The sequence below is a fragment of the Corapipo altera genome, unplaced genomic scaffold (genome assembly GCF_003945725.1).
Source record: "Corapipo altera isolate COAL_440 unplaced genomic scaffold, ASM394572v1 359, whole genome shotgun sequence".
Classification (NCBI taxonomy): Eukaryota; Metazoa; Chordata; class Aves; order Passeriformes; family Pipridae; genus Corapipo; species Corapipo altera.
Genome location: NW_020884948.1, coordinates 2,589,689 through 2,614,545, shown reverse-complemented (window position 1 = coordinate 2,614,545; position 24,857 = coordinate 2,589,689). Strand labels below are relative to the sequence as shown.

Sequence of the window (24,857 nt, the reverse complement as noted above, 5' to 3'; positions counted from 1 at the left end):
GGGGAAGGTGTTAGAGGTGGGATTAGGTTGCTAGACTGTCACCTGGATTTGCAGCAGTTCATCTGTGAGTAACATTCTGTAGTAACTGTTGTGAAAGCTAAAGTGTGGTTTGAGAAAACTGCAGGTTCAGGTTGATTATTGTGCTCTCAATTAAAAGGGTATACAGCTGCCACTCTTCAACTGTTTGAATAAATGCCACTTAGGTTGGCAGGTTTCATCACGTATGTATGTATTTGCTATGTGTAGATTTGGGTGACTTTTATCCTGCTGTCAGATGGATGTTCCTCAACTCTAAGGCAGAGTTTTGTGGCAAGTATTTGGGAACTGCTGTCTGACTACAAACACTGCAGTCAGAGAGAGGTGGCAATAGAAATGCAAATGCATAAAAAGTAACGTCAGTAGGTGACAATAAATAAGGGGGGAATAGACTGCAGACTGCTTATTGCTTTAGTGAATTGTTGAGATATGATAGCCTATTTTCATCTATTATTTTAAGAAGTACTGCTTAATACTAAAGAAACAAGTTAAAGAATTAAGAGCTTGCGTCATTCATTCTGTATGAACTTCATTGCTTTGAGGGGATTTTATATAAAAGTATAGAAAACTATATGCTTACCTTCACCTTTTTAAGATTCTCCAAATAATAATACTTCTGGTTTAAAATGCTCTAAATAAAATTGAAAAACCCATTGTAAATCATATTTGAAAAATTTACGAGATTTTATGTAATGAGTACTGCAAACCCATTTGCCTTTTTTTTTATACCTTTTTATTGTTAACTTTTAACAGTGGCATTTTGTAACATGCAGGAAGATGTCCACAGATGTGTGCATGGAAGGTGAGAAGGTTACCTCCTTGCTTGTAGTGCAAATTCTTCTCCAGAAATAAATGGAAATACTTAAAGCCTTGCACATTGGCAAATGGAAATAGACTTACTTCAAGCTCAAGATGTTTTTTGGGTTATAAATAAAATCCAGAAACTCTGGGCCTAAGTTTCTCTTGGCATTCATGACCTAAGTCTAAGCTTGAACAGATATCTTGCCTGAAAAGTAGAAGAAAAAATTTCACAACACTTTAGCTCATAATTGTGAATAGTTTGTGTTTAACAGGGGGGGGGAAAAAATCTCAAGACCCGTGATTTCCTTCCACTTTAGCTTTGGAGAATTGAGATGATGCGTTGAAGTGCGAATTATGTTTTCTGTGAGCTACTGCTCGCAGCAGTTTTTCTGTAGTTGTTTTTACCCTCATGTCTGTATCATTCTAGGATAGGGCATGAGTATTGTTCGGGGGTTTTTTTAATTTATTTTTATTTAAAAGGCTGGCTTTTTTGGGTGAGGCTTTTGGGGCTTATGCGTATTTGAAATACAGCCTTCTCTGCTTATACTTGAGTGTAAGCCAAGTGGCTTCTGTAGTGAACTGCTGAGACATGTTTCTTCCAACATCTTAGAGGCTGTATGAACAAGGGCCATGTGTCCCTGTGATCCTTGGTATTTTTAATCAATTATTCAAGGACTCTCTGCTTCCTTCCAGATATTAATGAGGGTTAAATAAATATAAATCCAGTGGTTAAATACTCTTACATGGTATATCAAGGTGATTAAGGCTTTGAAAAAATCCTGGCTACAAAACTGGAGTCCTGTGTGTTATAAAGGCTGTGGTTTCATGCAGATTGGTCTCGAGGGCTCTTAGTAGTGGTTCTAAATGCTGCAGTCACACACCACAACATATTCTTCTAGTGTAAGCTAACAAAAATGTCAGCGTTTCAGAAATTAGAGTACATTAAACTGTAGAAGCAGGCTTTAAGTTGAATCTAACTTCATCTGACAGCTGAAAGATTGTGTACTCTTATTTGTTCTAGATCAGTTGGTTCATTCAATAAGGGTTGGTATTAATAATCATTGATCTGAAGATGTGTTCATTTGGTATTTCTACCCCTTGACAGTTGATCTGAGATACCCATGAGCATGCTGTAGAACCAGGGCAGGGACTTTTGTTCACTTGCACACCAGCAGTCTCATTTTGCTACATTAGTACAGTTTTACATCTTCTAATGCTAATTGCAAGGGTACATGGACACCAGCTTTAAGTGATCTCAGTGACAACTTGGACTCTGTGTCTCTTGTGGTATTTGATGTGGATCCTTATCCCAAACTGATCTGAGGAAACTCAGCAACCTCTTGGCTGCTGGCAGACTCACATGACATACAAGTGAATGCAGAGCAGTAGCTTCATCTTGTAACTTTTGCACTGTATTTTTGCACTACATTTTCTATGCCAGGAACCATTTTCTATGGTTCCTTGCAACAAACTTTACATAAAACTTATGTCTTCATGACTTGGAGATGTTCAAGCTAGTCTCGAACAGGTAGGCAAAATAAATGCTAACAAAGCAATCTGGTCACTGTGGGGAGAAAATGTGAGTTGTTGAAACTGCCTGTGTCTTTCCTCAGTCTTAGCCCTGTTTTTAAAACATTTGCAGCATTGATCAGTCACCCTTGCTGGACTGCTTTTATCTGCTGCTTTGATTCTAAACCCAGCAGAGAATTTCGATATGCCTGGTGAGTTCTTCTGTCTTCCAGGGTACTGAAGTGCCAAAGAAGGGGGTGGGCTTTCAGAGGAAACCTCAGGGTGGGGAGGAAAAGAAGTTTGCCTTTCTTTGGCAGCATGTTATTGGAGTAGTTGCTTCTGATAGTGAAGCCAAGCTGTACTAAAGGACATGGCTAATGTACGGTCAAGATAGACTAATTATGAATAACAGAGACAACCTCTCTGTTCCTGTGTTATCCTGGCTTCCCTTAAGGTACAGCTCTTTCTAGGTGTCTCCAGTAAAGCTGTCTCATGGCCACTGTACTCTGCAGCTGTGCTGCAGCTGGCCAGCCCCTCCTGATGCATGGAGTTGCTGTCTTCTGTGATAGGCTATCAAGAAGTTCTTGCTTCTGTTCCCCTGCACTTGCTGCTGTGGTTCTTCCTTGCTGGAAGTGTTAGATCATGCTGAGAAGAAAAAAAACCACTAAAACCAAAAAAACTTAACAAAACCTTTAGGGGATTGCTTTTTGTTTTCGGTGTGTTCACTTCAGTGATGACATAAACTGGTTGCTACAACTGGGGAGTACCATAGATACCAGAACTCTGTGCTGGCTTTCCCAGTGTAATTAACTTACCAGGAACCAGAGCCTTGGTTACGCTTGATACACAGTTCTTCATTTGGAGTCAACGCTAATGACCACGCCCTAAAATTAGCAAGGGCACTGACTTCCTCTGTTAATAAAAGCAAAATGCTCATACTGGATTTCACTAAAGCTTTCCCTTTTTTTCTGTCCCATGGTACCAATTTAAAGCAGATATTGTTAAAAGACTTGGTTTAGAAACAGAATAAGTACGGAAGTATTGGGAGAACAGTGACAGGCTTATGATCATCTCCATCCTGAGGCTTTTAGTAAATGTCTGTCCCTATTCATGAGACTGCGGACAAAAAAAGTAAGATTTTGCTATAATGACACACCTAGTGTCTGTTTGTTTGAAAGCACATCTGGAAAGAATGTGAATAAGATCCCATAGTGAGTTTCCTTATTTACTAGTTCAAGTTTCACTTAAATCCCATTGTACTTTTTTACTTAAAAGAAACCAAAGAAACCATGTGGGCAGTTTGTGGTCCTGTTGCAGTCCTTTGGCTGTCAGGCTGGGTATTGGAGTGAGGTACCACCTCCACAGCCACCCCCAAAACATGTGCCTGCTGTAACCCAATGGTTCTTACCCAGTTGCTTCCCCCAGCTCACCTGCACAATTGTGACAGTTTGTAAAACTGGAAAAAGATTTTGCATCATTTGTGGCAGTTTTCCTTGGAACGTTTTTGTTGAAGAAGGGGATGAGCCCTGCTTCAGTACCCAAGGGGGTACTGAAGGAGTTTGGGGAAGAGGAGGAAGATGCTTTTAGTGCTGCCGGCAGTAGAGTGTATTGGAATTCTTCAGATTTGAAGTGCAGAGCAGGTGGGGAATCTGTTTCCTCTCTGCAGAAACGGAGTAGGGAAAGGCTCTATTCTTATAAGTGGGTTTCACTTATGACCCAGAGAAGAGATCAAGCAGAAACCTGAACCTCTGTTTGGTATATGCAGCCATTTAAAAATGCCTTTGATTCAGGTTGTTCTTGTCTGATAATTGTCTTGGATCTTGACCATTATATTTTGAAAATCCCTCACTTCACCAGTAAAAGGAGAGCTTTGAGGTCTGAAATTCATAACTCATTCTACTTGAGTTCTGTGTTTGTTGCTTTTTAGTCATTAAAGCATGTGTACTAAAATTTAAGTATGTTTAAGTCTTTGTGGAGTTCAGGCTTGTGTTCTGCAGCACTGAGTAGTATTGGGCTTTCTTCCTGGCAGAAGTTTGCCTAAGATCCTGACAGTTGTACTTGAAACTTGACCACTTGATTATATGTTGCTCAGAAGTTCATTGGTGCTCTGGAGTTCTTCCTCTGGCCTTTGGGTTAAATGTCAGCACAGAGAACAGTATGACAGAGGGCTTGGTATTGTGTACCTTTTATCTCTAGCACATTTAAATGTGGCAGCTGTGGTCATATTTAGATGTGCAGGGGCAAACCTGATATTTAGTGGTGATGTTTGGTATGAGACCAAGTAAAGAGGTGTTGTTTAGGAACAGTATCAATTAATAACTTAGAACTCTAACCTTCCTTTAAGAATCTCTGCTCTTGCATATCCTAATTTGAATCATACCTCAGCCAGGAGTAAGCCAGCTCCTCCTGTTGCATACCTGGAGTGTGAGGTTACCTTGGATGCAAAGTAGAGAATGCCTAGAGATATTGTGGTTTGAAAACCAATTAATTTGAGGTAAAAGCTCAGTCATTGTAATCTCATGTATGTTTCTGTAGCTCATATCATTAGGGGTTGTTTTTTTTTTTTGGCTTTTTAGGTGTCTGTAATTTCAGATTCATACACTGAACACAGGGTGAAGATGAGCAGTTCTGACATGGTTATTAGTGTGAGTTGGTAGCCTAAAAAGGAGCTTAGCAGTAAATCAAGGTAAAAGACAACAAGACAAACATGTTGTCGAAGGGAGCAGGGAAAAGAGTCAAATAAAGTAATACAAATGTAGGGGGATAAGAGGAGAACTAAGTAATCAAACAGTGAATTGTCAACAGTGAAAGGCCATAAAAATATGTTCACTTGTGCAGTTTTTTTTAAAAATCAAGACTGAGCAATTATTATTTGTTTTCTGTGAACTCTGTACCATGTTTAAAAAAGGTCTAAACTGTTCACACAGGAAGAGGAGGTGTAATTTCCAAGCAGATAGTGCCTGCCACTGAGAAGGGCATAAATCTGCACTTTTGTAAATGGCAATACTAATAGTTTGATGGCTTGTGAAGACTTCTCATGAAATAAACCTGACCTGAATCTAGTTTTTGCTCTCAAAGAGGAAAAAATCCTCAACATGGGCATGAACTGCAGTTTTGTTGCTACAGTCATCAGTCTTTTGGTTGTTGAGGAACAAGTGACACACTGCAAGTAAGCAGTTGGAGGTATCATTTAAAAAGTGGATTTCTGTTTGGAATTACCAAACACTTGGTAGTCAGATACAAATGAGACATTTAAGCATGCAAAACAATTTTCTTTTTGGTGCAGTCTGCTTATTGCAGTACAGGTTAAAGCCACAGAAAAACCACTACAGCCAGCTTATGAAAGAGCCTGGGTTTTGTTGGTGGGTTTTGGGGGATGGTTTTTGGCTTTTTTTTACTTGACTTTTTATTTTTCTAAAAAATATTAGGGAGATGCTGCAGCTCATGATCAGAGTTGGTGAAATTTTGTAGTAGCTGAATTATATCTGCCTATTAGAATTTTTTAAAAATAAGTCTGAAAGATCGGTTCTTCCAACTGTATTGAAGAAAATAAAAGTATCTTATAATGACTGTTCAAGTGTTTGAGAAAAAGTAAATGATTATATTTTTAAGACCTGGAATTTTGATAACTAAACAAGGAATACTTTAATTGGACTACTCATCTGAAAAACATACTTTGTCTTCTAAAAAGTTTGGAATAGTGAATGTTACACTTTGGGTTTCCAGCTCTAATTTCTGGTTTGATTTAGCTATTGTTTGGAAGAAAGAATAAAATATCCTTTTTTATGTCTTTATTTTAAAATGTGGAAATGCAAGGCTTAAGGATCAAAAATAAAAATATTTTTGTGAGAAGACTGAAGCAATATATGCTTCTACCATGACACAAGAAAATAATAAGCTAAGATGAAGTCTGTATAGAACTCATCTGCCCCTGTGCTCAGCACTGGTGAGGCCATACCTCAAATCCTGGGTTAAATTTTGGGCCCCTCAGTACAAGAAAGACATTGAGGTGCTGGAGCACGTCCAGAGAAGGGCAACAAAGCTGGAGAAGGATGGAGCACAAGTCTGATTAGGAGCAGCTAAGGGAGCTGGGGTTGTTTAGCCTGGAGAAAAGGAGGCTCAGGGAACCTTACTGCTCTCTACAGCTATCTGAAGGGAGGTTGTAGGGAGGTGAGGGTTGCTTAGTTCTTCCAAGTAACAAGCAGTAGGACAAGAGGAGATTACTTCAGGTTGTACCAAGGGAGGTTTAGACAGGATATGAGGAAAAATTTCTTCACAGAAATTGTCGTCAAGCACTGGAACCAGGAAGTGGTTGAGTCACCATCCCTGGAGGCATAAAAGACATGTAAATGTGGTGTTTAGGGACATGGTTTAGTGGTTGACTTGGCAGTGTTAGGTTCATTAGAGTCATTGATTTTGGAGAAGAGAACCTGAACCCTTCCATGATTTTGAAGTTTCCACATTTGGTTTTCATTACTGTGTAGTTCAGTAGTGTATTAACGGGGGGTTGTATCTAATTGAATGTAAACTATCTCTGGACAAACAGTGCTTGTTTTTACTGAACTTCTTTGCTAAACCAAGGTTAGAAACTGTCATTAATATATGTTTCAGTGACTTTTAAAGTTGTGAGAATGAATAATTTGAATACTTACTTGGTTGTCTTCTTCCTCATGTTGCTGTAAAAGCATATATCTTAAGGGACTGACACTCAAATCATAACCAGAATTTATTCGTAGAATTCTTTCAGTCTGCAGTTTCTAATTTAAGTGTCTGTAATCTACCTGCAATAAATGGAATACCTACATCTTTTTCAGGACTGTCTTGGTGAGACTGGAAGGGTGCAGCCATCCTGTTGTTATGAAAGGCTTGTGTGCAGAATGTGGTCAGGACTTAACTCAGTAAGTATTGTCAGCTCTTTTTTCCAGCTTTGCCTTGCTTCTGATTAGGGGTCCAAGCTTTTTCTCTCATCTAATAAAATCGCAGAATGGTTTGGGTGGAAGGGACCCTGAAAATTATCTACTTCCAACCCCCTTACCATGAGCAGGGACAGCTTCCACTAGACCAGGTTGCTCAGAGCCCCATCCCACCTGGCCTTAAACTCTTCCAGGGCTGGGGCATCCACAGGTTCTCTGGGCAGCCTGTTCCAGTGCCTCACCACCCTCACAGAGAACATTTTCTTCCTTATATCTAATCTAAACCTACTCTCTTTCAGTTTAAAGCCATTCTCTCCCTTGTCCTGTCAAGGACCCATGTAAATAGTCCCTCTCCAGGTCTCTTGTAGGGCCTTCAGGTACTGGAAGTCTGCTGTAACATCTCCTTTGATGCTTTCTTCCGGGTCTTGGTAATTGTGAATCATACCTGTAATGTTAACTGTGAAATGGTAGGTAGTAGTGGAAGGGGATGGAAGGGGAGAACAGTATTCATACTTTCTGACAGAAGTAGCACTCCTACAGGGAAATCTGAGAGGGAGTTTTCCTCTAAAGTTAAATTTCAGCATAGAGTACTCTTTCACATTTCCTTTAAAAAATTGTATCTTTTGAGATTGGCTCATTAAATTGTTGCTTAAATTTGAGTGGTCTGAATATATTAATTTTTGATCACATGATTGATAGTGTAATCATATTTCTTTACTGAAAAATTGCTGCTTCTAGACAGGAATCTGTGTTCCTTGTAGATAAAACCAACACATGAAAAGGCAAGATCTAGGCCAGTTTTGCCAAGTGTCTTTATTTATTTTTGCAATTTACACAAGGCACTTGTTTGTCATTCTGAAATTTTTGAATGTGTGCCCTCTTTGTCCTTATCTGTATGACACTGTAGTCACAGATGCATTATTTGGAACTGCATTTCAATTTAACCATTACAGGGACTTTATAACTAGGAATATGAGTGAATAAGATGCCATAAGGGTACTTGAGTTACACTTCACGTTACAAATTTAGGACTTAATACCTGTGCATGCTCTTTTTCTGTGGAGGTAGTGTAGGGTAACTTAGTACCCTAGGTAGAAGATGTAAAGAGCATGCATACAGACACAAATTCTCATCACATTGTATCCTACTTTGCTTTCCATGTACTTATCACTGAGGCTGAGAGTTGTGTGGTGTGTCAACATTGACTTGATAAACCTGAGGATTTATTTACACCTGTGCAGGTGTAAATAGCTCTGAGGTAATAGCAGTCCTGTTAATATGACCTTACTTCATGTGTACTGTGTCTGAATGGGAGCTAGCTTGTCTCCAGTGCTTTCAATTTAAGGCTTCAGAACTGTTTTCAATTTTCTGTGAAATATTCTGCCACGGAACTAAAGGAATTTAAGCCTTAAGCCAAAAAAGAAAGCAAATTCGAAAGATAATTGTATTTCTCCTTTGCTCTGTATCATTGCTAATACAGTTGGTAAAGAGAATGTTTCTTATGCATATCAAATTACTAATTCAACAGCTGTTTTCCAAAATGGGCTGTATAGTTGCCTGGATTTTATAAATGAATGTCACATGCTCATTTTGTTTGGCCAGAAATACTTTGGTTTCATTTTAATTCATGCTCATTATTAAGATTTATGTTATGAGCATTATCCCATAAACTAGTGCAAGTGGACTGAATGCTGAGAAAGTTATGCAATATGTACTCAGTCAATGGTTGGATATAACTTTTAATAAGAAGTTGAATGTTAATATTTTGTAAACAAGTATAATTTGGCAAATCTAACAAAGGATAATTATGAATAGGTCTTTGTCTGCCCTGAAGGAGTACTTGATTTGAGGTTTGAATACAGTCACATCTAAATATTACTATACTACTATCATTTCATTAAAAATCCAGATGAATTCAATGTATCCGGTGAATTAATTTTTCTCTCTTAATACTCCTTACTGTGTCTTTATGTTCGTGTCTTCATTTTATACAAAATGGCTTAAACATCTGAAATAATGTGTTACATCTGCTGAACCTACATCAGAAGGCAATTCAAAAGCATTGATGCTTTTCTTGCTTAAAGAAAAGCATACAGCCAGTTGCATCCTTTCTGTTAAACAATCCTTAATGCTGATTTAACTAATGGTTGAAAACGGTTGTTTTTAAAGGCTTGTTTAAAGTGTCACTCAGGATTATATCTGTCTTGTTCTGAACTCTGAAGCAAAGGATGTAAGATGCTAAAATGTAAACTTTGGACCAAATGAAATATCTTTCCTTCTTGGGCATCGATGGTGCCAAACACTAGGGTACAGTAAAAGTGTATCTGTCTGTGGTTGTGTCTGCCTCAACACAGAGCAGTAACAGTTGTTCCTCAGCAGCTTGTTTATCATGAAGTGAAATCTGGGTTAAGTTCAACTCTGATTGTAGATATGATACCAAATCTTGTTCTTGGCAGGACTGGTAATTGGGAGAATTAAAAGATGTGCATGTGTCACATAGAACAAAATTTGTACAGTAATATTTTTAATGTTTCTGAATCATAAATTAGATGTCAAAGTTTTAAATAGAGTGATCTGTGTAAGCTGGAAGCTAGTGATACTGATGATCTGTAGGATTACTTGGTCAATTTTCGAGGAATTTTGGATTTGTGTGTGTACTCACACACACTCTCACATATACACACAAGGATGATACCTGTTCTGTGTGTATTAGTATTTATCTGTGTATCATGTGGATACATACATGAGTAAGGCTGCATGTATAACATACACATAAAATAGATACATGCATACGTGCAGTTCCTCTTCTGTTTGTGCCAATGGGAAGAGCACGTGTGGGGGTTTTTTCGGGTGCTTTTCTTGAAGCAACAGTCACCTGTGAGTCACTCCACTGTGTGTAAAGAGTAACTTTGCCTATCCTTAGCTTAAATTTATTTCATGGTCTGGCTTGGAAAAAAGTAGACAATTGCATGCAGAGTGATTGCGAGAAAAGGAAAGGAATAGTTTTAAATTTGAATGATTTGGTGGTTATAGTTAGTTTATAGCTTGCTTTCTAGTGCAAATCAATACATAGATGTGTGTTTCATCTTAGTGTCCTTTGTCATGAAATAATCATATGGAAGTATAACATATTATAGTGACTTTTTGCAGAGTTTTTTCTAGTGAGTTCCTTTGATCTCTATCCATTTTGTCTAGGAACTTGCATTAACAAGAATTTAGTCAAAATAGCTCTCTTAAGTCATAGTTTTTTTGGTGGGGACTGGTTTGATACTACAGATTTTAGCGTGTTCAACTTTTCACTAAACTGTTACTCTCTTTTGATGCTTCTTTTTCCTATGTGATTAGGATACGAATCAGGAATGGAAAGCAGAATGTGCCATTATCCACAGCAACTGTGTCAATGGTTCACAGTGTCCCAGAACTGAAAGTTAGCTCTGAGGTAAGTAACATCATGCTTGCTTTATTCACACCTTTCACAGTAGCTCCACAGTTGAGAAACTTAATTATAGTAGTTTCTTTAATGTTGTATATACTTCACACAGAAAGTTTGGCTTCCCCTTGAAGACAAATTTGGGGTTAAACATCAGTAGCCTAGGGGTTTTCTGTATTAACTTCATTAGATTGATTGTTTTCAGGTTTTATACTTTTTTTTTTTTTTTTTTGAGCTGTGTACTGAAAAGATGGCACATCTGTGACAGCCTGAAAACTTACTGGTGGAATATTTTTATCTCTAAGAATGAGCAGTTAGTGGAAAGCTCCACTAGCTGAAATGTATTCAAAGCTTGCAATATCTTTAAAACCTAGCTTTACCCTTCACATTGTAATTGCTCCCACTAGGTATAGTGTAGCTTGTTTGTTTGCAACTTGCCTGTATGTTAAAATTGTTTCATTATTTTTCAAATATTCCGTTAATCTGAGTTATCAAAATATGCTTGTTTATCCCTCAGTTTCTTAAGGGGGGAAAAGCATGTTTATTTTGAAGATAAACATTCTGTTTGTCTTCCTTACCAGCTTGATATTTTTTTTACTTTATATTGCTGCTTACTTTTTTTTCCTGGTAACTCTTAGAAGAACACCAGTGAGAGGAACTGTGAAGATATAAGCAGCTGGAATTGTCCCCATCGTAGAGACTTAGAAAGGGCAGTTCACACTTGGCTCCTGCTGCTTTGTAATGCTCCAGTTTCTCTCTCTTGACGGTAACACTGTAACTTGCTATCAGAAATGGGTCAAGTGAACACAGAGCTTAATGTGGTACTTTGAAAGTTTGTAGATGTGCACAAGAGGAGTAAACTTCTGTCAGGTTTACTGGAGTGTAGGAAATTTGATAATATTGCCCACATAGGACTACATAATCTTAACTAAATATGTCTGAAGGCACATATTCTTTAATCTGAAGTTGACAGTTATAATTCTGTCATTAGCAGCTTCAGTGTTATACTCACCCTGGTGTTGTCAGCCAGATTGTACCTAATTGATGCAAAATTACTGAACGTAGCAGTCAAAGTTCTCGGACCTACTGATGAACTTTTTGTTTGTGTACCCCAGAGCTACTGTTATTTCCTCTTAAGACATTAGGTCTTAAATTAATTTGACGGTTACTTATTTATTAAATTTGAAAGTTGTGCTGAACTCATCAATTTTAAGAGTTACAAGCGTCACAAAGATCTGAAAGTAGACTTTGAGAGTGGGGTTTTTTTCTGTAGAAAAACTGCTGGCAAAGCTGTCATTGCTACAGTTATGTTGAAGCATAACTTCTTATGCAGTTAGTTTGTAGCAGAACTACTTCCCAAGTTTACAATACACAAAAGGCAACAAACCTAATTTTATTTGTTTGAAGTTAAGCTTAGCACTGAATATTTTTGTTACAGCAAGCTGAGCAGCTAGGAAGGGAAGATCAACAGAGACTACATCGAAATAGAAAACTGGTGCTCATGGTAGATTTGGACCAGACATTGATCCATACTACAGAACAGCACTGCCAACAAATGTCCAACAAGGTATTTGGTGTTAACTTTCAAACCAGTGTAACAACAGGAATGTTTCTAGCATTTAAATGATGTTTTTTTAAGAGAACATGCTGTGATTAGGTAAAATTGCAATTAAAGAATAACAGAAAATGAGAAACAAGTCTTCTGAAATATGTTCCTTTCTCTCTACATTGAAACTGACAGTTTTCTTTCTTCCATTCAAGCTTTCATGCACTTTTTCAGTCTAATCACTCTAAGAGAGAAATTTCAGGTAGCTAATTTTAATCTCTGCTTTCCTTTCTCTGCAATTCACAAGCTGAGTACTCGGTAATGAGACTATTTTCCCTCCAAGTCTGAGGTGGATATGGTGAATTACTGTTCAAAGTCCCTTTTTGAGCAATTCTCTGTGTTGCTATGCTTGTCATTCCTTGAGTATGTCTAGTTTTTTTATCCTCTTTGGGGATTTTTTGGATGGGGGGGGAGAGGTTGTGTGTTGCTTTTTAATTTCTTCATTAAATGCTTGTCATTGAACTGATAAGGACTGTTAGCTTGTAACATTTCCAATTTGGAAACTCCAAAACAAGAAACATGTTGAAATGTGTCTACGGTGTCTTTGAACCAGAGGATGCAAATTCAGATGTCAGTATCATGCAAACTGTGATTGCTTAGTTGTTCTTTCTTTCCTCTTGACATTCTTGCATGTCCAGTAGGTTCAACACGTGTTTACACTTCCTAGCAAAAAATGATGTACATTGCAATGAAGAGGAAAGGGAACCATGAATATTCAATTTAAGGATTAAAAAACCCTCCATTTTTACCTGAAAGGCTATGCCTTTGCCTGTGTAAATGCATGGTTTGAAGAAAAATACTTTTTAAAATATTGAGATTTTTGACTGGGATCTTTATCGACAAACTTCCTTCCTGGTTTGCATCTGATGGTTTATTTGCATAGACATCATATTTTTTCATCCAACAAAGTCTTTCTCTGAGCTCAGTACGTATATGTGTGAAGTTCACTGAGAGATACTGACTCGAGTGAGATCCTGAACTTTTCTGAAAAAAGCAGCTTGAGAAATTTCTTGGATTAGTTTGCTATTAGTAAAGATTTGATTGAAAGCCACACCTGTATCATAACCTTTTCAACAGTACAGCTTCCTGCATTTGAAAACCTTATTGTTGGACTACCTGGCACAGAGCAAAAATGTACTTCAGATTTTATTCATCCACATAATCTTGTGGCCAAAACTTGCTTTAGTCTAGTCAGACCAAATAAAGGTAGTGGAAGTCATGGAAGAGGGCACTTCTGGAATGCTGACATTTTTTTTTTACTGTTTTGATAACATTCAACATGCTTTTTCTTCTAGGGAATATTTCATTTCCAGTTAGGTCGAGGTGAGCCAATGTTGCACACACGTTTGCGTCCTCATTGTAAGGAATTCCTGGAGAAAATTGCCAAGCTCTACGAATTACATGTTTTTACTTTTGGCAGCAGGCTGTATGCACATACAATTGCAGGTGAGTAGTATGTTTACGTTTAACAATATTAACAATATTTGCATCCTCAGCCTTCATACTCACATGACTAATTTTCCTTCTGTGGTTGTTTTTAAGTATTTGTTCTTTGGTTTGTGCAAAGCCATCTCCTAAATAGTTCTGTAAGTACAATTCTTAGCTTGTTTACAAGACAGTGCCTGTATGGCCTGTAATAGTAGAAATAATCTTTTTCCACCATCAGATGTGCTTTAGAGAATCAGACTGTGGCATGACAACTTGTGCCTTCTTATTGAATTAAGGAATTATGTTGATGGGCTCTAAAAATGATCTGTAAAATCACTTGTCTTAAAAATCTAAAGTAACCGTTCCATAAAAACGAACAATGTGAGATTATCTCCTCCTGTGGGGAACACCAACCCCCCCACGTTGTTTCCTTCTGCCAAAGGAAATTTTGCTGCTATAAAACAATTTACAGCAGTTCTATTTATGTCCTGGAGCTGAGATGCACTTACTTCAGGAAAAACAGAAGTCTAGCAGTATTTTCACATATTCTTTTCAAGAACTTAGAAATATTTTCTCCTAGTAACCGAAAACTTGCATTTGAATTATAGCAGTGGTAGTCTATTGTGTGGGTCACTGAATGAAATTTTTTCCAAGTAGAAAAGAAAACTGCCCTGGTTATGCAAGGATATGGGTCAGAATCATGTTAGGAATGTGACCATATGTTTAAACTCTCAAGATGGGGTGAAAGCCAATTTTAGTCTTCCCTGGCAGAATAGCATTATCTCCTCAAGCATTATCTTTATCAAGTCTGTTGGTCTAAGACAATATAATTAACAATGTTTTAGGCTGACTCTGCATGTCAAACTGTCCGTGCTGCTGTTCCATGTCTTTAAGTTGTCTTTCACATCTACTTTTTTTGTGTTATTGCCAGGAGTGCTTTGAACAACACTGTCTTAGTTATCCCACTTCTTGGCAAGAGAGGAAGATTCCAAAATAGTCAGAGCTAACTATCCTAGTTAACTTTCAAGCAGTTTAGGAAAAAAATATATAAGTAAACAATTCTTTATGCATGTTGAATACCACAGAGAGGCTTGTAATGACAAATATGAGACTTCTGAATGACAACATACAGTATATCTGTAATCAGAATGTGATGCCTATTTGTAGTCTCCAGCTAATTCTCCTTGAAAGAAAGTTTGAGAGCCGTGTCCTGTCCTGCCCATCCAAGTGAACATTTCTACATTACTCAGTCTTTATTGACTATTGTTTGAAGAATGTTCCTAAAGCTTTGTCAGTCTCACTGTTGGATTATACACTGTGTACTGCTAATGCATTGACACTTCTGTACCCAGCTGTTCTTCTTAGAATCTGTTTTTATCTTGTGTAACAAAAGGGGGATAGTTTCTCATACGCTAGATTTAAATACCTGTGTGGTATTTAGAAGTGGGTGGACAATCTTCCTCACCTCTATCTGTGTACCAAAATCTGGCATGTGGCCTAAGGCCAGAAGATGTATACCAAATAAAATCAGAAGACGTATAGCAAATAGGCTTTAGAGCCAGGGAGAAGAATGAGTTGCAGAGGTGGTTAACTAATAATATAGGAGCGCTCAATCTTCTCTTTATGTGTGATTTGGTCCTCTGCCCATTTTAATCTCTGAGGTAAAATTTGGATTACTTTACAGTCCCCATGCTAGGACAGACTGATACTTGAAATGTTACAAGCCTCTTAGTGGGCATCATACTCAAGCTGCTCCATTATTCTCTAGAGGAAATGGCCACCAAACGAGCTAGTTAGGGTATTGCTGCTTCCCTGTATCCCCAGGCTTCTGGATTTTTGCCTGAAGTTAACCTCATCAAAGGCATTCAAACTACAAGTGGGTTACTTGTGCAGTAATGGCAATAGTTTCAGTTGAAATCTGTGGAGAAACAGTTGATACAGTCTTTGGTCTCTTGCTCACCTGTGCAACCAAGCTGCGGTAACAGAAATGCGTAGCTGATACGTACAGAGAACACTTGATGGCAGTATTGGTTAAATGATTTCTCACAGAGGCCTGTCAGTTTGATATTTTATTGTTATTCCTATGTTACATAAAGAAAGAACTTGTAACAAAATATTGGGGATTTTTCTCATAAGAAGGTTGTTTCCTTACGTCCTGTATATACATCCTATATTTCTTTGTGAAATCTGAACTCTGGGCTGCGCCTCTCATGTCCTAGAAGGCTTTTGCAAACAGATAATATCTTGTCAGTCCTTTTCTCTCATCTCAGCTGCCTTCTATCATCTGTTAAGTGGGATTAGCTGATAATTGTAAACACCATTCATATCTGCTGAAATAATTTATCCTAAACCCCTTATTAGTTTGACTCATTTACAAAATGGTATCTGGTACTATGTTTACGAAGATGAGTTTGGATTTTATAATCTAGAGCTTCCTGTAGTACTTCACCACTACATAATTATTTTGGCCAATTGTAGCCTCTGCTTAGTTTTATCTTGGAGGAAATACCTGCATCTGCATATTTTTAATGTAAAGATTTTAGTCAGATTTATGTTCTATTTGCTGTCATATACCAATTAAAAGTTAATGTTTCAATATTAAGAGTATGTGCTCTACTCACTAGTTGTCTTGTTTGCTCTTGCATGGAGTAGAATTGCTGAATAGGAGAGTGAATAACCAATATAGCCTTTTCCAAGCTTGAACGATTATATTAACATACTATTGCTGAAAACAAATGATGTATGATGAGTAAAACCTTATCTACCCCTTCCCCTGAGATGTGAAAACATCAAGGTTGTTTGTTATGTTGATTTAGTTGATTAGGGAGGATATAAAAGAAACCAAACAGTTTGACCTGTAGAGAACTTTCTCAAAAGACTAGTACTGTTTTCTGTGTTACTCAAGTAGCTTTGAAAGACCCGACTCTGTTCAGGTGGGCTTTTATCTGTGCAGATGGATCTTTGAGCGGTATCCTCAGTGTAGTAGCTTATTGATAAACCTTCACCAAACATTGCCTTTGTTATGCTACCTCATCTCTAATACCTGGCAGACAGGGTTTCTGCATTTGGGCTTTTTTATTCAGCTTCCTCTTTCTTACAGTTTTAGCTAGACAACACTGCAACTGAGTGCATCATTGCGGGTTTACCATGTAAACAGTGCACTCCTGTCCAATTTAGTGTATTAAAACAATTAGTGGAAGAGAATTTTATTGGGAAGAACAGCAACTTGTATGACAGCTTATGTAGTTTGTCAAAGTATCTGTGTGCATGGCAATAAATCTTTGTAGCTAATTCTCTCAATTCATTATGCCTAGGTACTGCAAGGGTCTCACTACAGGGGATGATTCTTCGAGTTTGCAGCAATTCTTAAGCATAGTCGGGTGAGTTAAGGTTGAACCTCTGTCCTTAACTCGGAATTTTCTTGCTTTTATGGGTTTTAAGTTATTCCAATTACACATTAATATTAAGTACATATAAGATCAACTTTCAGACGTGATGACTGATTTTTTTTTTTTTTTTAATTTATACCCTCTGTTTTTGAACTCCCAACTTAACGTACTCCTGGGAGCTAGACAGCTAAAAAGACTTGAACGGGTTTTCTGTGAAAATCTCAAAGCTCCTTGAAAGAAAATTAAAGTTGGTCCTTAGAGTCTGTGGTCATTTTGAACTCTGTTTCTGACAATAAGATGGCCACCATTTAAAATAAAAGAAAATAAAACTTTAAAAAATTGTTCCCAAGTAAGTATTGACTGCCTTGTATTATTCATAAGAATGAAGTTGATGCTAACTTCAGTACAAATTTAGTAAAATGAAAAATACAGATTAGCATGTAAAATGCCAGTTTCTTTCTAAGCGATTACGTGACTTTGATCTGGTCATGAGGGTGAACTTCATTATTGGAGACTACTTTAGAAGCATATGCATGTGTGTTTGTACACCCAAATCACCACTTTCCTAAATAAGGGCATTTTACCTTGCTTTAAGATCAGCTAGCACAGCTTCTGTTTCAGTTTTGGTTTGTCTTTTTTTTTTTTTTTAAAAAGTGCAGTCAGAAAAGTTACTGCAACTGGACCTAAATATTTCTAGGAATCCCAGGATATGTTTATTATATGTAGATGAACTGAAGTAGTTGTTAGAGGTACAACTTAAAACCTACAAATGCAAGAGCTCCGGCTGGAACTGTCCCTTAACTTGTCCACTGTGCTTAAGTATTGCAGCACATTGCCGACTCTTGAGACTTCTCTGCAGTCCCTAGGAATAATGAGCTAAGGAGAGCATTTAGCTTTAAAGAACCAGCTATAGAGAAATAAATGTAAGCTGTGAAAATCATGTGTATCTATCACCTGCCATATCTCTTTCAGCCTTATTAATTTGGCGGTCAAATTAAGTTACCTTCGTTTCAGTTTGAAAGAAAGCGAGATGGGATTTTTAAAATTAATCCAACTGAATTAGCTACAAATACTTGATCCGCTGTACTTTCTCCCATATAATCTCTTACCTTAAAATTGTCTGTTAAACTGCTGTTGTGCAGACTAAAAGAGATGAATTATATAGAACGTCAATAAGGAACAAACATCTTGAACATTAACTTTTTAATTTCTTCTTCCAAAAGGATTTTTGGATCCTGAAAAGAAGCTTTTTTCCCATCGGATATTGTCAAGGGATGAGTGTATCGATCCATTTTCTAAAACTGGGAATCTTAGGTATGTATGCAGGTCTTAAGCATTATACAAAACAGGACAACAAGGAGAGAAAATATGCTGAATAAAATAAAAAGTACTCCCTCTGTACTTGTCATGTTTATAGTCCTTTATCTGCCTCTTAAATATCAACACCATCTCAGTAAAACTGAGATATTAGACATTGCAGTATTTCATCTACTTAATGGGTTCTGTGGTGGCAGAACAGTGAAAGTGTGAAGAAATGGCATCATGTTTTCACTTGCACTTTTTATTCTTGCAACAACCACATTTCCACTTTGTCTTGTGATCTTTATAATGATTTGTATGTTGTGGGTTTTCTTAATTAAACCAGAACTCTCAGTTCGAGGTTAATTTATAATTGGATATCTAGTATTCTGGCTTTCAAATGTGCCATAAGCAGGTTTTCTTCTCCAGTGTTTCTTGAAATTAGGTCATCTAGAGCCTTGAATTCATATTGTAATCTAAATTCGCGTTCACACGTTTTTCAGAGTATAAAAACAGATATGTTTCATCTAGCTTTATGAAATACTAAAAATTATTACCTCTCTGCATGTGTCTGTAGCAAATGAGAAGCTGTTTTCTTCTCTTGCTCTGTTTTTTTTAATATGCACTTTAGGTACTCTTCTTCCTCCACCTACATGAGAGTTGATATTAGTATTTTTACTTCCTTTATCTTGGATTGGATGAGCCTACTCTTTAAAAACTCTTTTTGTGTCTTTTTTCCTATTTATATATAGGTATGTATTGGCCATGTAATAGTTGACTTCAGGCTGTTTGTCAACAAAAACAGTGAAAACTAGACTGAAATGTTGTAATGTTTTGTTCTTGCAGAGGTTCGTTGGTTTCTGCTTCTAGCCTTTGGGATAGAGATTTTAAAATAGGTGTTTCTTTTTTTATTAATTTTAATCTGTTTGAATATTGTATTTTGAATTCTGTAATTTTAATATTGCTGAGATTTTTGTAAGTTAATGGATAATCATGTTCTGCAGACATACTCATAATAAACCAGAACATCAACGGAAACTACTTTCATTGCTATATAAATTTCTAAAACTGGGTCAATTTTATCAACTCTTCTGTCTCTTAGAGATCTCTTTCCATGTGGGGATTCCATGGTTTGCATCATTGATGATAGAGAGGATGTTTGGAAGTTTGCGCCCAATTTGATAACTGTGAAGAAGTATGTATACTTTCAGGGGATAGGAGATATTAATGCACCTCCTGGATCCAGAGAAATGCAAATGAAGAAGAAAGGTAATTGGATTGGTTTTAAACCACCTTTACAACTTTGTCCACTTTTAAAACATGGTTGATACAAGTCATTGTGGTGGTCTTTAGTGGTATTGCAGTTATACTCAGATGGGAAATCCTAGACTACTGTAGTTGACAGCTCAAATGTGAGTAGTTCAGTAAAACGAGGCTGGTTTTGTTGAGAGCTTTCCTTTCGGCAGGCAACCACAGCAGAAGTGGAGTACTGGTAATACTGTTATGGCTGAGAGCTGCTTTGGCAATACACCAAACTGTTCAAGAACATGTAGAGGGGGACAGTTTCTTCCCACATGCCCATGTAAAACATCTCAGTTATTTGCTTTCTGTAGGTTTCTCCTTTTTGGTCCCCTTCCTTGCCCTTGGGAAGGGTCCTTTGGTCCCCTTCCTTGCACTTGGGACTTGGAAGTAATAGTTATTAAACTCTGGCCTCAACATACTGCTGAAAATGAATGTTTTGATCTCTGTTTAGCATCTCTTTTTAGCATCTGTTTAACATGTTGGTCCGGCATTTGACACAAGAACCTTTTGTTCAGTAGGCTCAGCAGCGTAATACTCGTAATGAATATAGAAGATGTGTATCACTAGGTTAGTAATAATTTGGGGGCAAAATGTATGTCAAACACAGTGTCTTAGGAAAGAATTGCAGGGATTTTTTTTTTTAGCCAAGGTTTTTGTTTTTTTTTTTTATTTACTACATGTGACATTGTTCTTTTTCCCTTGTTGAACTAGAGGTGTCCAATATGGAAACAGGGATAATGTACGCAGCCTGAATCAGATCACTGTGATGTAGGACCTCTACACTTGACTCTCATTGTTACTTGCAGGACAGGAACATGCACACAGAAGGGAGACTAAGTAGGGTGACTTCACACAGTGTTCCTGGTGAATGTTTGTGTGCAAATTTTTTGATATCTGCGATTTCTTTGTCTCCAGAAGAGACATCTGCAGACACATCCTAGAACTACTTTTCTGTCTGTGACTCTTACCCATTTACTTGCATTCAGTCAGTCTCAAATGAAGTTTGAATGGCATCTTTGTTTTGCTAAAACGTGTATATCTTTTCAAGTATTAAAATGCAATTATTTTGCTATGAAAAGTAGGTCATATTTGAAAGACATGGAAGTTTATAAAGGAAGTTCTCGTACTATAGTTCTGGATTAGGACCTTATGAAGCAAATTCTGCCCCCCCCGCCCCTTTTTTTTCTCTCCATTGCAGTATTTTTGTTTCCTTGAGTTTTAATCATAAAACTTATGCTACAAGGTAAATCGTTTAATGTTTGCATAGTTAACAAATAATTACTTATGACCTGCATGTTTTAAAGAAAAAAAAACTGGTTACATAACTTCTTTATAAAAGTAAAGTTTGTTAGATTTTGCAGTTCTTTCTAGTACTCACTGACACCTAGAGTATGCTAACAACTTTCAAAAGCCTAGTGATGAATGCCAGACATAATGAAGTCTAACTCCATATGTCAACTTTGTGTTTAAGGTAAAAGAAAATTAAATTTTGATTAATCTTAAAAAAAAAAACCACATGAAGAATGAGAATATATATATGTTTTCTTTCTTGCCTGTGTTTTAGTAAACCACTCTACAAAACCAGAGGCACCGGATCCAACAGTGACATCAACAAAGGATGCTGAAGAAATAAAGAATGTTATATGTGTAGAGGAACAAAGCAATGGTCTCAAGAAAGCTGCGAAGGACACTTGCACTGCAAATGGAAGTACTTCTGTAAGCAGTGAAACATCTGATGGGGATATGAACTCTCATGATAAAGTTGATGCCCAGGACTCCTTAAATGATAGCACCGATCACAAAATGGACAGTGAGGTCACTAACGATTTGACAAATACAAAAGAATCTCAGATTTTTTCCGAACAAGTTGATAGAACAGTTACAGAGAAGCAGCAAAACCAAGAGAAGACAACAAATGTCTTGGACTTTGAACTGTCTAGCGACAGTGAAAGTGACGGTGGTTTGGATACCAGAAAGTCATCCACTTCTGTATCAGATAGTGAGAATGAGGAAAAGAGAAGCTGGAAGAAATCCAAACAACCTCTGCAGGATGACAATTTGCAGAAAGAGAGTTGCACTGATGTGAGTGAGAAAAAGGATGGTCTGGTGAACCATTCTGGGGACACACAATCTCTGTCTGGTGAAAATACCCAGGACAAAACTGATCTTGAAGCACAAGAAGAAAGTGAACAGGAAAGCCTTAGTGATTTAGGTAATGGGTGTGCAGACAAAAAAGAAGCTGAAACAGAATCCCAGAATAGTGAACAGTCTGGAATTACAATGGGTGAGTCCTTAGACCAGAGTATGGAGGAGGAAGAGGAGGAGGATGATACAGATGATGACGACCATTTAATATATCTTGAAGAGATCCTTGTGCGAGTTCACACTGATTATTACACAAAGTATGACAAATACCTGAAAAAAGAGATTGAGGAAATTCCAGATATCAGAAAAATAGTACCAGAACTAAAAAGTAAAGTGTTGTCAGATGTAACCATAATATTTAGTGGACTTTACCCAACAAACTTCCCCATTGAGAAAACACGGGAACACTATCATGCCACAGCACTTGGAGCTAAAATTGTGAAGAATCTAGTACTGAGTGCTGATGATCCTGATAAAGCAACACATCTCATTGCAGCAAGGACAGGTAGGTATTTGAGGCTTGAGTTTTCCAGCAACTTTTTGGCTGATACAGTTCATGCATGGCTTGAGCTGTTTTTTCTGTATAACCTACAGGCTTTAATGTAACAGAGTTTTGAATGGAAATTAAGGAAAGATTCTTCCTTTTGAAAAGGATTTTTCTTTTTGTCATCTTTTTAATCGTGTGGGTTTTAATTATTAAAAGGAGGATGCACTAAATAACCTCTGATGTAATGTGTTATGTCTCACTTTTTGGCTAAGAATTGGTGATACTGAGTCTTTGACTATTAAAATTGTTGAATATAAACTTTCAACATTTGTGTCAAAGAAAAGTTTATAGTGGTCTTGCTATAAAGTTCTAGCAGTGCTCTCTTTCACAGTTTCTCAGATCTAACTTCTCATGGTTTAGTTTCACTTGGTAAGGAATTCAAACAAATTATCTTGAGACTGATGGTACCTTGTCACTGCTCTGTGCTTAACCTGTACATTTTTGTCAAGGGAGATGTAAGAGAGCATAGTGTAACTTTTGGGATGTCTTTGACAAAGCTGCCTGTTTTTACATGGCTATAATTGGTAGGAATGCACCTTTGGTAGCTGCCACAGAGGAGCTAACAGGCCAGCACTAGCTTCTAGTGCACTTTTTTTGTTAGCCTTTTGAAGTTACGTGGAATCTAAATATCTGATTATCAAACCCATAAAATCCAAAAGTAAACCTGCATGCTTTAAATCATCTAAAACTTACGGGTAGTTTTAGGACATGTTTAGGTGTCATAAGCAAAGAAATACACATCAGCCCCCTATTGGGTTATTTTTTCTTGACTGCTGTTCATGTTCATGTAAGGTTTTAGTACATCAGAAGCAGCTTTGTTTCATTGGCTTGTATTTTTAAAGAAGGATATATTTTCACTGGCTATACTATTCATGTGTATACTTTCCTTGAAGTGTGTATGACCTTAAGTGTAGATAGTGTGTATGTAGGGAGGCATTTAAAGATTAAAAACATGTAATAAAAACAGAGATAGAGATTTTAGTAGTAAAAACAACCTAAAACTTAGAAGATGGAATTAGCTGTCCATATAACTGCTGTTTTTCCAGTTTCAAATCTTAGAATGCTTCAATTCAAAGTTTTTTTGTCTACCTTGCACTTGGTGGCTTTTGAATGTAGCTGTACATCAGATGCAACTATTGTGCGAGGGGTTAAAATTGGTAGGATAAATGTAAATGAAACCCTCCCAAACATATACATTTCTCTAGACAAAAGAGTTGAATAACATGGTACACAGCATGTGATAATGAGAAACAGTTGACTTTTTCCTTGTTTGATTTTGGAATGTACAGTGTGAGGAGGGTTGTGTATTTATGTAGATAAATATATACATCATTGTGTTCCATTTTTATGAGTAAATTCTTTACCACTTGCTCATTCTTAGTGAATCATTCACCAAAGTACTTCTGAATATAAAAAACTATTAAAACTTTACTTTGATTAAATTACATATTGCGCTAAATCTAGAAGAGGTAGCTTTGCAGTTGTTTCTGCCTAATGAGTAATACTGTTGCCATCTTCCATCATCACTTAGTAATTGTATCTGTAACACTGGCAGTGAAATAGGGGGATTTAAAGTGAAAAAACTGTATTCTTCAATAACCCTTCTTTGTAGGATTCTTGTGGATTGACTGTGGTTCTGGTTTTGTGATGGGGTTTTGGCTTTTTTCCAATTGAGACTATATTATTCTCACCTCTTGTTGGGTGGGAATATTTATGCTGCATCATCCTAATTTCATGAAGGAAACTACTTAATCAGAGATTTAAAGGGTGTAAGTTTGTCCTGTCACAGCTGGATTTGTGATAATTCATCTGTCAATGTGATTTTCATAGTGATTCTTGTGTGGGTAGAGAGCAAATTCTCTTGCTCCCATTAAGCCATACAAATATCGCATCTCTGGCTCCCATGGCAAACATCTGAGGCACTGCTTGGCGTCTACAAAAGCATGTCCCTTCCTGAGTTTTATTCAGAAGTCAAGGACATGAGACCAGACAGTGTTCTTATGCTGCTTTTAACCTTTTCTTTTTTTTTAATGTGTTTGTGAAAAGGTGATCCAAACATACCTATTAGTTCACTGTTTCTGGGAGACCCTGCTAACGATGGCAGACTTGGGACTTGGACAAGCAGTAGAGCTTGCGTGCTTACTTTGCATTAGCTGAGATGTAATTAATGGCATATGCTTAACCTGCAGCAGTGTTGGGGGGTAAGCTTTTGCATTTCGAAGCCAGAGTTTGTCAGAGGACATAAAAGGGAAGAAGTCAGTGTGCCCCTGAGGTCTTAAAGTGATGGGTTTTTTTCCTGCAAAGTGACCTCATCATAGCTTGCTGCATTGAAATGAATAGCTACTGAAAACCATTTTAGGTTGTATTTACAGCATCCTTCCCAGCATATTAGAGTAAATAATTTAAATTTCTTTTGTCCTTTGTGTGTACTTGTCTCTTTCTCTGGAGATAG

The 24,857-nt window shown here is 37.2% G+C and overlaps 1 protein-coding gene across 1 annotated transcript in view; it reads left to right on the top strand.

Moving 5' to 3' along the window:
- The window catches only part of CTDP1 (CTD phosphatase subunit 1), a 99,822-nt gene that overhangs the window by 5,990 nt on the left and 68,975 nt on the right, over positions 1–24,857 (top strand). The window contains 7 exon segments of the mRNA XM_027662825.1: positions 7,161–7,244; positions 10,605–10,698; positions 12,128–12,256; positions 13,591–13,741; positions 18,336–18,426; positions 19,514–19,680; positions 21,278–22,363. Coding sequence (XP_027518626.1) covers positions 7,204–7,244; positions 10,605–10,698; positions 12,128–12,256; positions 13,591–13,741; positions 18,336–18,426; positions 19,514–19,680; positions 21,278–22,363 — 1,759 coding nt within the window. The 5' untranslated portion in view covers positions 7,161–7,203.